Source organism: Medicago truncatula, chromosome 3 (genome assembly GCF_003473485.1).
Source record: "Medicago truncatula cultivar Jemalong A17 chromosome 3, MtrunA17r5.0-ANR, whole genome shotgun sequence".
Lineage (NCBI taxonomy): Eukaryota > Viridiplantae > Streptophyta > Magnoliopsida > Fabales > Fabaceae > Medicago > Medicago truncatula.
This window is the reverse complement of record NC_053044.1, coordinates 40941801-40956760: the sequence shown is the minus strand read 5'-3', so window position 1 is coordinate 40956760 and position 14960 is coordinate 40941801. Positions and strand designations below refer to the sequence as shown.

Sequence of the window (14960 nt, the reverse complement as noted above, 5' to 3'; positions counted from 1 at the left end):
GGTCAGCATTGCATGGCTCATGATAAGTCGCTTTTTGATCAAGCAAAAAAGTTAATAGCTAAACTTAGGCGTGCCTGGCTGGTCTAAAACCAACTTCTGCTTTTGTTTTAAACTTTAAAATTTAATTTTTGTGATTTTCTTGTAAAGAAATTGACAGAAGTAGTATATTTTTTTTAAGGTAAGGTAAATTCTTAAGTACCCTAGGTTTGGATGGGTAGGAGTACCCGTAGGATTAAAAAATTTGATTTATTTTTAAATAAAATAATACAAAAAAAAAATATGACATGACATTGAATAATTGGATGATATAGGTTGTTCACCTATTTTAAATACAAAGTTTCAAGGGTACCACTCTGTTCACCTATTTTTAATACAACTATCAAATACAAGTTCAAAAACATAGAATCTCCAAGAATGTTGATTATCCTAAAAAAGATAAAATAGGATGAAAACATGCATAATAATAGTAAAGAAACGTTATTACCATGGTGTCTGTGTTAGGTTTTAATGGAACACGACTTGACCACAGGCAATTCCTTTTCAAACTTCTTTCTTGCAGAACTCTTGTTCCAGACATGGGCCTGGAAAGTTGTGGCAGGTCGGTTGGAGGCATCAGTGTCCGTAGCATCTTTTGCTTCAAAGGTAATGTAATAAGTACCACGAGGAACAGGACGACGGGCTGCCTTGACGAGTTTCTCAAATTCATAATTTGAACCCTAAATTAGCGAGGGGACAATTAGAAGAATAATGATCAACAAATAAACATATATATAACGACGGTTAAGTAGTTTAGAACCTTATTTTCAGCATTGTACTTGTCTAAAGAAAATTTAGAGAGGTGAGTGAGGAGAGGGCGTTTATCATCGTCGTCGTCGTCAATGTCAATGGGTCTGGGAAAGTTACTTGAACATGTCATTGCTAAGAATGGAACAGGGATAGCATTGAAGGGCTGCGCAGTCCAGAATCAGATTAAAAGAGAATACATATATTAACAAAACGATGTCATCTTCAAAAAGGTCCCTTTTACTTGCGGCTTCTTTTTCTCTATGTGCTTTATTCTTATAGACAAAGCGCGGACACGAAAAAAGAAAAGGAGCGATGTCATCTTCAAAACTAGAGAAGTCATCACTCACAGTCAGATCTTCTAATGGTTTCAATTGCCAATCCCAGTTAGGTCTTAATACCACTTTCGATTTAGAATTCGACTCAGATTCCGGTTCTGGTTCTTTTTCGGGTTCACAACTTTCTGGACGAGGTCGGATGGCGCCAAAGACGAAAGTCTCCATCGAAATTAGACAGGAAGGAAAGAAGAATTGAACTAACAACAAACTTGTGTTTTTATGTTCACGACCCGACCCAGTAACGAATTATAGATTCCTAATTATAATTACGTAGATTTGTTTATTTTATAGATATATTTTCTCTTTTTTGTGCTATCATTTATTTACATGCCTTTCCTCAAAAAAATAATAATTATTTACATGCCTAATAGTCATTTTAGTCTTATTCCTTCGAAGAAAAAAGTCATTGCAGTCTTATGTAAGGTGGAACCATGATAATTTTTTCATGTAAAATAATTTTTTATTGTGTCGTACGTTTGTCAAGATAGTTCCATAAAATAAAATGTTATGTAAAGTCTTTCAACATATTTATACTTATTTTCTATTATATAAAAGACTGTTGTTGCTGCTCATTATATATTTAAGCACTAAAATGATTATTACTTGTTTATTTTTCTTTACTCTTAGTTTTCTATTTTTTTAAGGATACTATTATCATGCCCATTTATCTACCATTAATACTTTTTGTTAAATTTTAAAAACCTCTCAATCTAACTCCAAATTACTAAAGTCCTTCTAATATTCAATTCTATCTTAAGAAAAATTTATAAATATTTTAAGAAAAATTCTCACAAGTGTCCTTAGACATTGTTTAAACATCTTAAAAATAATAATTTTTTACTTTGAAAATTGTGTAGTTATGACATTTACATGCATTTGACTTATATTTTCAATACTCCATCCGTCTCTAAATAATAATCGTTTAAGATTTATGCACGATTATTAAGGAAATGATTTATTGTGTTGATTTTGATGGTAAAATTAGTATCATTTACTAAAACACCGTTGTTAACTGTAGTTAGTGGAGTAGTTAAGTTGGATGAAATTCAATAAATAAACGTATAATAATGAAAAAATAATAATAAATGTTGTATTGGTATTATAAAGTGACAATTATTTTGAGAGAAAAAAAAAATTGATAAAGAGATGAGTTCCTAAAACAATGTACTTAAAACCCATATTTCAATTCGAATTACTTACGTTGAAATCAAATTTCACGGGTTTTCAATTTCATACCAAAATCAGAACGCCTATCAATTCCAAATCTCCCAAATTCAATACTCACTTCAAGGGTTAATTAAAACAACATGCAAGAAAGAATCATCACAAGCATGAATCAAAACAGGTTTTAGCACTATAATTTAATCCATGCTTCAAGTAATCTTTATTATTGAAAATACAGGGTATACCAGTGTGTTATCAACATAGTACAAAGTCTAACACCAAGAAGAACCACCCCCTCAAAAATAATTTATCATTTTTAATAGAAAACATGTAGTTCGAAAGTAGAGCAAGGAATAACCTTGTAACTTTGTAAGATAAGAAGAAATTATAAATTAATGACAATTGGACGCTGCAATAATACCTAATTCAATATTCAGATACGAAAAGGGAGGAGAGATATCTTATTCAATAAATATCAAAAGACAAGAGAAAGAACACAAATGTAAGATCACATTTATTTAATTTCAAAACCATCATAAGATCTAATGCACAGTTCTCCAGAGCCATCAAAGATAAAGGATATAATATTAAAAACAAAATGCTCAGGGACAATGAGAAGGATGTAATATTACAGAGAGATTACCATTCTTTTGAGCAAAAGAAAAATTCCAGAGATATTACAATTCTTGACAAAAGAAAAATTACTAAAAAGAAGAGAAGAGGTTTGAAGGTTTCCGTCAAATGTTCTCATAGTTCGCAAGGATATCAGAACTTTATATAGAGGAGTGAGAGGGAGAAACAAACAACTAAACTTTGACCCCTGCAACAGATTTACTCGACCTGCGGTGATAATATATGTTGAAGGTCAAGTAGAAAGACTGGACCATTCTGCTGAAGGTGTGGGTAGTTGGCTGAGCTGGTAAGGCAAGTAGTGGCCTAGAGGCTTGAGATTCCTGCCACTGGTAATTATAATTGACAGGGTACTGCAAAATGAACCTTAATGAGAAGCCAAGGTACAAGTGATGAGGCAAGTTACCAAAAAACCATATGAGTGTGATAGATTCGGTGTAATGAGCAATTGGTTCCTGTAAAATTACGAAAATGGTTAGGGTGGCAAAACAACGGGTCAAAGAGATCAAAGCAAAATGCAAAGTGCGAGAAAATATATGACAGACTAACAACTAACAGACATAATATGCTATTCCAGAATCATATTACAACTGAGTGAAACACAATTAAAAGCAAAAGAGACGAGACTTACAATTATGTTACGAGAGATCTCGAAATACTTAGTCGATGCCTCTTTTGCATCCTCTTGTTGTTTCAAGGCTTTATTTTATTCTTATAGACATAGAGCGGACACGCAAAGTAGTAAGGATCAGGGTCATCGTCAAACCGGCCAGAGATGTCACTATACACCAGTTCTTCAAATGGTTTTGAATCCCAATCCCTTGGCGGTTCCAATTCCGTTTCCGGCTCATATTCCTATTTCGGTTCTGGCTTCGGTTCTTGCTTTGTCTAGACAGAAGAGGTCAGTCATCTTTATAAGCAAACTTGAGCTTTTAAGTTTGGGTTTCTCTTGCTTTGTTTACAACCTGACAAATATAATTAGGTGTCCATTTCATCTTCATTTCTCATGCCGTCTCAAATTAAGTGTCAATTTAATTATTTTTCTGTCTCAAATTATTTGTCATTTTATAGTATCAATACAATATTTATTATTCTTTTCGACTAACATCATTATTTAACGTATTTCAATCATCTAACAATACCACTAACTATAATTAACAAGGTGTTTTAGTACATAAAATATATTATACCATTAAAATTAACTCTACTAATATAATTTAAAAATAAACTATAACACCTAAAATTGAGGAGTCTAGCACAAAAACTCACACATTAATGGAGTATTGCAAGTTCAAACCCGCGCTCTAGCAAATGAATACGACGTAGTAATATTGTAGAAGGCGACACCATTAGATTTCACAAAACTGTAGTTGCCCATCAAATGGATAGTTTTATGATAAAGTTGCATATAGCACCATACACAATAACATTCGTTAAAATCATTTGAAGTCTAAATATTTTGTATTGCAGGGACAATGTTGCAAAATGATGTTAAGTGCAATTTATTTTAAAGAAAAGGGTCAGCATTCCGTGGCTTAAAATGAGGCGCAAAAAATGGCCAACTCATTAAGTCAGTAGGAAAAAACACAATGCAGCTTCCAAATGATGCGCAACAACAATAATAGAATGTATCGTAATGATGTTTCTATCAACATACTCTAGTGAAGTTTCTTTGTTTCCGCTTGATAACTTCAATTTTTCATAACAGTGAATTTCATGAAGGAAAACAAAAAACTGGTTGAAGCTTATTATAAATAACAAATTCAAAGGAACTATGATCTATTAGCATTTATAAATCTCCAAGAAAAGATTAAACTTACCAGGATGATGTAGTGTTAGGTAGGCTCAGGCCTCTTATTGCAGACTTGTGCCTGGAAAATTGTAACAGGGCAGCAGTTGTGAGGATCTTGTTCTTCTTGTACTTGAAAGGTATTGTGAGAAACATTCTAACAAGATGTGAAGTATTTTAACATAAGACTATCATCTCTGTTGTCAATAGCGGCCGCGCCAACTGCTATAGCGGAAAAATCAGGACCACCGCACCAGGCCATGTCGGCGCGTCTCAGGCCGCGACAGCGCGTGTCAAAAGTTGAAAGCGGCCAAAGCGGACCTATAAATAGTAAAACAATAACTTGTACTGGTTGTATATAATTGGTATTAGCCATTTTCGATTTTGCTATCCCTTTTATTTCATATTATGAATACTTCATGAAATTTTGAGTAATGTTTAAGGTATTTTAGTATTTCTTTTTGATAGTATGGTATCTAGTATTAAATTTATCAGTGGCCACGCTAACGAAATAGCGCCCACTACCCGCCCCGCTCCCGCACCGCGCCAATTATTGAGTTGGCCGCGCCGCATTTCCGCATTTACAACAGAGACTATCATATACAACAGAGACTATATCTTCTAACATAAGACTATCATATACACAGCTATTATGTAACCAAACAAAGGACTAGACAACGAAAAAATATTGACAAAGATGGAAAAAAGTGAGATGAACATATAAATAAAATGCCAAAATAAATTCAACAGGCTAATAACTTCCAATCGACAGCCTAGAAATTGTGCTGAACAGAAAAAACAAGCACGGCAACCCAAAAAAACAAAAGAGCTATCGCCATTAAAAAATACTTCTGCAAACACGGCTCGAGACCGAATGACAAAAGAAGACCAGTGCCAATTGGAATTCAAACTGCATTAAACTTCGACAATTTGACACGGCACAACGCAGCAGTTATGGATGGAGACCAGAAAAGTGAGGTAACAATTTCGACAGAAGTAGAATGACTAAGAATCACAATGTTTCTCTGGAAATTGAATAAAAAAAACCAGTGTACATTTGCACATGGATGAAAATTACATAACCAAATTGTCTTTTGTTTGAAGGAAAATTAAAATGGGTGATTTGCATGTCAGCCTTGGTTGAAATGGGGTTATTAATTTAACTTATTTGTGTTAATGCCTTACACAAGTGCAGTTTATTTTGAAAAGGGTCAGCATTCCATGGCCTGCAGTGAGGGCGCGAAAAATGGCCAACTCATGAAGTATAAACACAATGCTGCTTCCAAATGAAGCACAACAACAATAATAGAATGTATCCGGTACGGATGATGTTTCAATCAACATACTCTACTCTAGTTTCTTTGTTTCCGCTTGCTAATTTCAATTTTTCATAATAGTGAATTTCATGAAGGAAAAAAAACTGGTTGGAGCTTATTATAAAAAACAATTTCAAAAGAACTATAAACGATTAGCATTTATAAATCTCCAAGAAAAGATTAAACATGATGTAAGCATGCATAATATTAATGCAACATTATTACCATGATGATTTATGTGTTAGGTAGGCTTCATGGAACACGACTTGACCACAGGTGGCCCAAGCCTCTTGTTCTGTACTTGTGCCTGGAAAATTATAGCAGGGATGTTGGAAGGATCTTCTTGTTTCTGTGCTTGAAAGGTAATGTAATACGTACGACCAGGTCTCCAGGTTGTCTTCACAATGTCAGCAAACACAAAATTTGCACCCTAAATCAGGACAAAAATTAGTTCAATAATGAATAAACAAACGTATATGCATATATAAATATAATAATTATTGTAATTTAATGAACCTGGTTCTCAGCATTGTACTTGTCTAACGCAAACTTGCAGAGGGAAGTGAGTCTAAGGCGAAGATCATCAGTTAAGCTGATAGGTATAGCACTGAAATGTAGATTTGCATTTTTTGGAGGAGTGATGGCATCGAAAGGCTGTGTTGTTCAGAATAAATCAAAATGAAGAAATTAGATTATTAATATTATTATAAGTGAAACACAACAGGATGAAATTGAAATAGATAGATGTTTTACAGATAGGTTGCGAGAGAGCTTTTTATGCTTAGCCCTGGCGATTCTAATCTCCTTATCTTGTTGAATCTGAGCCTTATTCTTATACGTAAATCGCCCACACATAAACATAAAAGGCTTAATGTCATCGTCATACATAGAGAAGTCACTAATCTCAAGATCTTCAAAGCGTTTCAATTCCCATTCATATTTCTCTCTCCGTTTCGGTTGCAATCCTACCGGTTGATTCCCTTTTTCATCGCAATTTTTCAGAGAAGGTTGGGTGACGCCGTGCGAAACCGTATTGAATTCCGTCGACATTTTCTGCTACAAGGAACGAAGAAGGAGGAAATTACAAATAACGCAATTCTCTTCTCTTTTTTATTAAGCAAGTACACCATCCGATCACAAATATAAACAAAAATCCATTTTTTAAATATTTTTAATTAATGATATATGCCGTCTTTATTATATGTCATATACATCGTTAATTGAATGTATCTAAAAAATAAATTTTTATTTATATTTGTGACCTGAGGGTGTGTACTTAGCGGTTTCTTTAGTCCATCTTTTTCTCTCTCTTGGTTTGAATCCTAAACCTTGATATATAGGGAATTGGGAACTTCTACGGTACATCCGCAAATTACGGTGTACCGGTACTCTCGCTTATAATTTTTATGAAGAAAATAGGTGTTTGTTGACATATATATTTTAAAAAATATCATTTTATAAGAAAAAATATAGTTTCATTTTTTATAAAAATCATACTATTTTTTTTTTTACATTTTATTGTAAAAAATAATCAAAATTCTCTATTACGAGTAATAAGAATTCAGAAAAATCAAATTTTATTGCGTTGACGTTTTTGGTAAATAATTTTAGTTATTATAATTATAGGTGATAGAAAATAATTTTTTCATACAAAAAACCTATGAATTTGGCTGGAAATAATTCAAAAACTTTTTCGAGCATGAGATTCTTCCTCTAAACCTTTTGTTTGGCAGGCTTGTCTTCTTATCTCCCACTTGAGTCTTTGCACACCCTTTTTTGTTGTTGGATTTTTCATGACTAGAAATGCAAAAGAACATGATTACTCTTTTGAGACAATTTTATTTTTTCCCGCTGATTTTATTGTTAGCCTAAGAGTATTCCTACTACATCTGTCTTACACTCTTTCCTTAATGAATTATTGCGAGAGAAGAGAAATTACTACTTCATTTACAAGCCTGCTTACCTCAGGGTAAAGTTCCTTCCTCTCTGGGAGTGAATACATGATTAAATTCTTAACCCCGCGAATCTGCCATGAAGAAATAAACTAAATTTGTCAATTTTGCATCAATATAACTGTTGAGTAAGAGGAAAGTAAGATCATAAGAATAATTTCAAAACTACCATAACATACCACTATTAAATACAAAAGAAATTAACTATAGGAAAGAAAGGGAGGGAGGAAAAAAAAACTATTTCACTGCACACAACCGTAAATCTGTGGTAAAAATGAGATCTCTCTGTGTAAAGCATAATTTTTCTTTCCCTCCAAAGAACCAACCACGTGCACGAGAAATGTCCTATTCGGTCGTATACCTAGATTAAAAAGATCCACACATAAATTACAATGGAACACGAGAGCTACATAGATTAGAGCTGTAATGGCAAAATAAAGGAAATGGTTCCTTACTCCCCAAGCAGACAGAAGGAGGCATTCTGGGACTTCAAAAAAATTCGGATTCGAATAAATTCAAAGTAAGAACTGGCAAATATCATGATTCCTCCCTGCGTCAAAGATTTCATTAAAAAATCATTTACATCTGCATATAAATTTAAATTATAACAAACATCCATGTTCGAAAAAAAATGAAGTTTATTAAAAAGTTAACCTGATACGAGTCTTTTATTCTAGGAAAAACCTGCAAGAAGGATTCACATAGTATCTCATTACGATTTGGTGTCATAAATTTTAACTAACACGCACATAATTACAAAAATATGTCCATTTGCTTCAGACTTTACCAAATTACTAGACAAAGACTAGCAATGACTGCAAATTACAACTAAAATTACCTGAACTCGACACAATTTTTTTAAAATCACAATTCCAGAATACATACCTTCTTAACAAAATAATTAAAACGGTCATCATCCGCATCTACTATTGACTCTATATTAAAACCGTACATAAACCTGCAGGAATCAAGATATAGAAGAAGTATTAGGTGAATAGAATAAAGTATAAGGAATACACCCACGGAGATATATCTGAATAAGTATTGACAAAAAAGCATAAAGAAAAATGAAAAGCCAGAACTCAATAGTAAAGAAAATTTAACGAAGAAGGAACATTAGTATATTAAACAAATTAATCATGGCAAGAATGAATATTCAGCAAACAGAGCATACTTATATGACACGGTTTACTTTCCAGCTATATGTCAGATTTAACTACAAACAACAAACCAATTAATTTCCCCAGGGCTTATAAACACTTTGTGAGCATCCTCAACAGACCCCGTAATGAACAGAAGACAAATAAATAATGCATGTCATAAAAGGTATGCAATAATTTAAAAGAATAAATCTATGCTCTTTAAGTTTAGGATTATTTATCGTCATGAGATGGGCACTGTAACTTTAATACGCAACACCATAGTAGATGGTTTAGGTGGTGAACAATACGAATGATACTTTAGCAATTCTAAAATTATTTTAAGCACTGTGAAAATTACCAACATGGTTAAGGTGACCAAACAACAGGCCAAACCGATTGTAGCAAAATGCAAAGTGTGGGGAAATCTAAGACAAATTAGCAACAAAACTCTGTTTGGTAAGACTAAAAAGTTAGCTTATAGCTTATAGCTGATAGCTTATAAGCTTGTTTGACAAAAAAAGCTCTATTTGTTAAAGATTTTCCACCACGAGCTTATAGCTTATTTCACGAGCTTATAAGCTATTTTTCAGACACTATTCCAAGTAGCGTTTGAGCTTATAGCTTCTCATTTTTTCTTCCATTTTAACCCTTATCATTTTAATTAAAACCAACTTTAACCTTTAAATATTAAAACACCTTTATTACTGCTTTGCCTCTATCTTCACGAGACGTTACAAGTTCTTACGTATATACGTAAGTGGCATACATTTTTTTTGTTCCATATATATATAATTTTTTTCACGAGATGTTTCCAGTTTTTTTGTTACAAGTGTCCAGTTCTAATGTATATTTTTGTTGTTGTTTTATATTGTAACAATTTTTATTTTAAAATAAAATTTTATACTTGAATTTTTTTTGTAAATTATAAAAATTGAAATGGAATTAATTTAAAATAAAATTTCTACAAAAAGTAATGTTTTTTGAGAGAAAAAAATGATAATTTAATAATATATATTATGAATATAGTTTAATACTTTTATTATAATTAAGAATGTCTTGTTATATAATTTTACATTTATCAACTAGTTTAGAACGGATGGCGATCCTAGGTTTCCTGAGATTGCCTACAACCTAGGATAGGTGGAACTCACCGAGACATCTTGTCTCACCCCAATCCCTTTTATTTATTTCAGATATTCAGGTTACAAAACGTCATAATGGTTCGTGATGAAGAAGCTGAAGTCGCTGGACCATACAAAGTTCACATCAGTGGTGTTATTGCAGAGGTATATAAGGAGAATTTTTTATATCTTATTCAGAGGAAATTTTTAGTATTGTAATTTTAATGTATCCAATGCCAAGTTTAACACACATGCTAGATATCCTAGGAAAATTTTAGTAGGGGTGTTACAACCTTATCATACAAAAAAGACATTCTTTCATACCAAAAGAAAGATGTGGAACATCCAAGCACAATGGTTGCATATATACTTTAAACAACAACAAATAATTCAAAGATAAAGGTGTTATATTAACAAAATACATGGGACAATACTTGCAAGCCAAGGATGTAATACCAGAAAAGTGAGGTTACAATTTCAACAAAGTAAAATGACCAAAAGTACGAATTTTCTCTCGATTGAAAGACATTCGAATATGCCAGACAATCAGATACTAGTACTGCTCAGTGCTTACCCAGACGAGGGACTGTGTAAGAAAAAAAATATATTGACAAGAGATGAAAAACAGAGTGATATAGACATATAAATAAAATACCAAAATAAGTTCAGTAGAAGAATGTCTTTCAGTTACAATGACAGCATATCAATTGTATCTAAAACAAAAAAAAAAATCAGTGTTGTATTTCCAAAAGGCTAACTCTAGTGAAGTCAGCAGGAAAAACCACAATTTCCAAATGAAGTGCAGCAAAAAGCAGTGTGTTAGAAAATGATAATACAACTGATCCACAATTTCCAAATGATGTTTTTATAAACATACTCTACTCTAATATCTTATCTTTGATCCCCGTGAGCTTAGCTCAGTTGGTAGGGATATCGCATTTTATATGCAGGGGCCGGGGTTCGAACCCCGGACACTCCACTTCTCCACAATTAAATTGTGTGAGCTCTAGCCACTAGGCTACTTGACCACAATATCTTATCTTTGGATTTAGGCTTGGAAACTTCTATTTGACATAATTGTAAAATGGCTGAAGCTTATTATAAATACCAAAATCAAATATAATTAATTTTAAAGGAACTGTAAACTAATCTCCAAGCATATTGAAAGCATGCATAAGATTAATGCAGCATTATTATGTTACCATAGTGCGTGTGTTAGGTTTTGATGGCACGTGATATGACCTCAGGCTCAGGCCTCCTTTTCCAGAACTGTGCCTGGAAAGTTGTAACAGGACGGCGGTTGGGAGGATCTTGTTCTTTTGCTTGAAAGGTAATATAATACATACCACCAGGTCTCCAGGTTGTCTTCACAATGTCAGCTAACACAAATTTTGCACCCTAATAATTAAGAAGAATACTTAATTATTTGATCAATGAATGAGTAAATATGCTATAATCATCATTGAACTTGCCTGATTCTCAGTATTGCATTTCACCAACGCAGCCTCCCAAAGGGGAGTGAGTTGAAGGCGAAGATCATCATTGATGGGAATGGGTACTATACAACCAACTAATCCTGCAATTCTCGGAGGGGCAATAGCATCAAAATTCTGTCCAGTAACAAAATCAATTAAAAGATTATTATTATTATTATTGTATCACAAGTGAAACATGAAATTGAAAGCCAAACGAAAAACCGAAAGCAAAATGAGATAGATAGATAGATAGATAGATAGATAGATAGATAGATACAGATACGTACACTTAGGCCGCGACGGAGCTGTTTGTACTCAGCCATGGCGACTTTAATCTCCTTATCTTTTTGAATCTGTGCCTTATTCCTATACTCGAAGCGATCACATTTAAATATAAGAGGCTTAATGTCATCGTCATGCACAAAGCAGTCACTAATCTCAAGATCTTTAACGCGTTTCGATTCCCATACATATTTAAGTTGCCGTTTCCCTCTTTCATCGCAGCTATCCGGGGCAGGTCGGATGACGCCGAACAAACAGGTATCGGATCCCTTCGACATTCTGCAAAAGGGAAGGAAAGAAGAATCCCAATTCACATACACCGGACCCTAATGAACACACAATTCCTCTTTATTATAAGCCAAAAGTTCAGTCCATTGTTTTGAATGAAGATCATCGTTGGTTTCTATTACGATGAAAAATAAATTTAAAAAATGACGATATTAGAGAGAGTTTGAGTAACACATATAGTAGAAAATATGTTAGAAACTAGACCTATGTGGTTTGGGCATGTAGAAAATATGGTTCCACCATCCACTCATACTGTGAACAAGGGAAACCAGTGTATGCCACAAAAGAGACCATTGGTTTTGATTGCTACTTACTTTTAGTTTTTATTTTCTTTTTCTAACATTGCATTTGCAAAGACACGGTTATCTTGTAATGCGGTGCTACTTTAAAATGCATGACGAGGTCATCCATGTATTGTACTAGGTTGTAGAAGAAGTGTTTGTGATGGTTGCAACGACTATTAGAAAGGTGAGATGATACTGGCAACAACAAACTCCAAAGGTATTACCAGTAATATAATCAACAAAAGTAATGTGAGTGGAGGCGAAGGTGATGCCGATAGCAATTTGTACAAGTGATGAGGAGTCGTCAAAGATTACGGTTACTAGGGAGGATTTTTTTTTTCTAATTTAGAGGTAATTTTGAGAAGGTGATTGAAATACTTTTGATCATTTCAATTTTATATATTTACAGAGGCATCTAACTGCGCTTGAAGTCACACTTTGGGCGTTTCATGTGAAGAGTCTTGGTAAGATAAAGCATTGTTGTATATCATATACTCGTACTTTTTAACAGAATGATGAATGTGACAATATGATGATTGTGCATCTGTATTCTGTGATACAATCAAGTATATTGGTGTGATCTGTTTGTTGCTGCAAGTTTGTGTATTAAATTGTGCCTATTGTGAGCATTTCTTATGCTTATTTGCAGGGGTGGGCAAAATTAACCAGTAACTGAACCGAACCATATCAAAATTAACTGAACCATTTCACAAGTTTATGAACTGAACCATTATTTTGATAGCAGTTAATTAACCGAACCGAACCATTAATAACCACAGTTATCCAAACCGAACCGAACCGAACCATAACCATAATACCTCTTATTTTTCATAGCAGTTCTCAAATTGAAACCAAATGAAAATGAAACCAAATGAACCCTAATCGATGAATATATTCCCAAATTGATGAACCCTAAATTGATCTCAACCCTAAATTGATGAACCCTAATCAATCTCAACTCTAAATCGTTCTCAACTACCCAAATCGACCTCAACTTTTCTCACTTTCTCATTCTTGTTCAGTTGTTGTGAAGAGGAATCGATTATGAGAAGAAGCGATTTTAAAGGGACGATACATTGAAAACGCGAAGAGATTTCAAACTTTCATATTCAGATTCACTTCATTCTCCTTGCAGATTTTGTGGATTTAATCATTGTGAGTATGCTTTTTAGTTTCTGGGTTGTTGGCAAAACTTTTGCCCATGAAAAAGACATTCGCGCCAACTTTCATTTTAACAACTCTAATCTACAATCGTGCTAAATTATCCATATGCATCAACCTAAGTTCATATTACGATCAAATACGGTTAATAAAAATGACTAATTTTCAAATGACCCACTTTTGAGTTATCTTAAAACATCAGCATTCTAAGCGGATTTTCTGCGACGACCCTCAAAAAAAAAAAAACCTTACAAATTACAGAATTTTGTTGAGTGAAACTGTTTTAGAAACAATAATGATGGATATCAAATGTTTTTTTTTTTTGGTAGATAGATATCAATTGTTTTAATTCTAAAACAAATTGTCACAAATAATTACTATTACTAAAATTTGTAAGCCTCTTCTCAAAAAATGTCTATGAACACTAAAATCAAATTAGCAACGTAAGCCACTTGTCCACAAGATTCCAAATTACATAGAAACAGTCAGTTTAACCATTGTCCATACACATACGTGTGTCCGATCTTTCTCTGATTACCATAGCTTTCTGCCACAACCAAGACCAGTTTCAAAGCGGGTGGATAAAGTGGACATGATTTCCTACAAAAGGAATAAATAATTAAGGGAAGGGATATACTATGAATGACATCTTGATCCAATGAAGGTAAATATAAAACTTGCATTCAACTAAGTAGCATGAGGTGCCTATACTTTAGCAAAAAACAAATTATTCAAAGATAAAGTGCATTATGTTAAAAACAAAATGGTTGGGGACAATGGCAAGGATGTAACACCATTATAGTGAGATTACAATTTTTGAAAAAAGAAAAATTACTAAAAAGCACAAGTTTTCACTCAAATGTCATCATCATAGTTTGCGAGGATATACAAAATTTAGAGTGAGAGGGAGAGACACGAAACTAAATTCTGAACCCTGCATCAAATTTATTGACAGCGACATGATTTTCGAACCTAGTTATGGCTGTGAAGTGCAGCCACCACAGGACCACATCCATGAGTGCAGGCCGATGAGGCTGAGAAGTCAAATTGGACCATTGAGTTGGAGGTGACATGTATTGGGAATTTCTTCTTGTGATCAAATTATCGGACCGAACTGAACCAAATTTGACTCAACATACATTTACAGCCCTGTTTACAGCCATAGCATATGTACATGGAATGAGAAAAACACTTCAAACTTGTAAGTTTTAAAGTGGTGTTTCTCAAATTGTGGC

At 33.5% G+C, this 14960-nt stretch overlaps 1 protein-coding gene across 1 annotated transcript; it reads right to left on the bottom strand.

Annotated features, from left to right (window-relative positions):
- Positions 1-6250: 6250 nt before the first annotated feature.
- Positions 6251-7071, bottom strand: LOC120579427 (uncharacterized). The gene is made up of 3 exons (XM_039831567.1): positions 6774-7071; positions 6537-6674; positions 6251-6450 (listed from the first exon to the last, which is right to left on the bottom strand). Exons 1-3 carry the CDS (start codon positions 7068-7070, stop codon positions 6262-6264), a joined length of 624 nt encoding a protein of 207 aa, XP_039687501.1. The 5' UTR covers position 7071; the 3' UTR covers positions 6251-6261.
- Positions 7072-14960: the final 7889 nt, after the last annotated feature.

Excerpts from the sequence above, each read along its gene's own strand:
- LOC120579427 (XM_039831567.1), bottom strand. The coding sequence starts at position 7,070 with ATGTCGACGGAATTCAATACGGTTTCGCACGGCGTCACCCAACCTTCT. Across the intron at positions 6,675-6,773 it reads AGCTCTCTCGCAACCTATCT|CCTTTCGATGCCATCACTCC; the intron begins GTAAAACATCTA and ends TGAACAACACAG. Across the intron at positions 6,451-6,536 it reads AGTACAATGCTGAGAACCAG|GGTGCAAATTTTGTGTTTGC; the intron begins GTTCATTAAATT and ends GTCCTGATTTAG.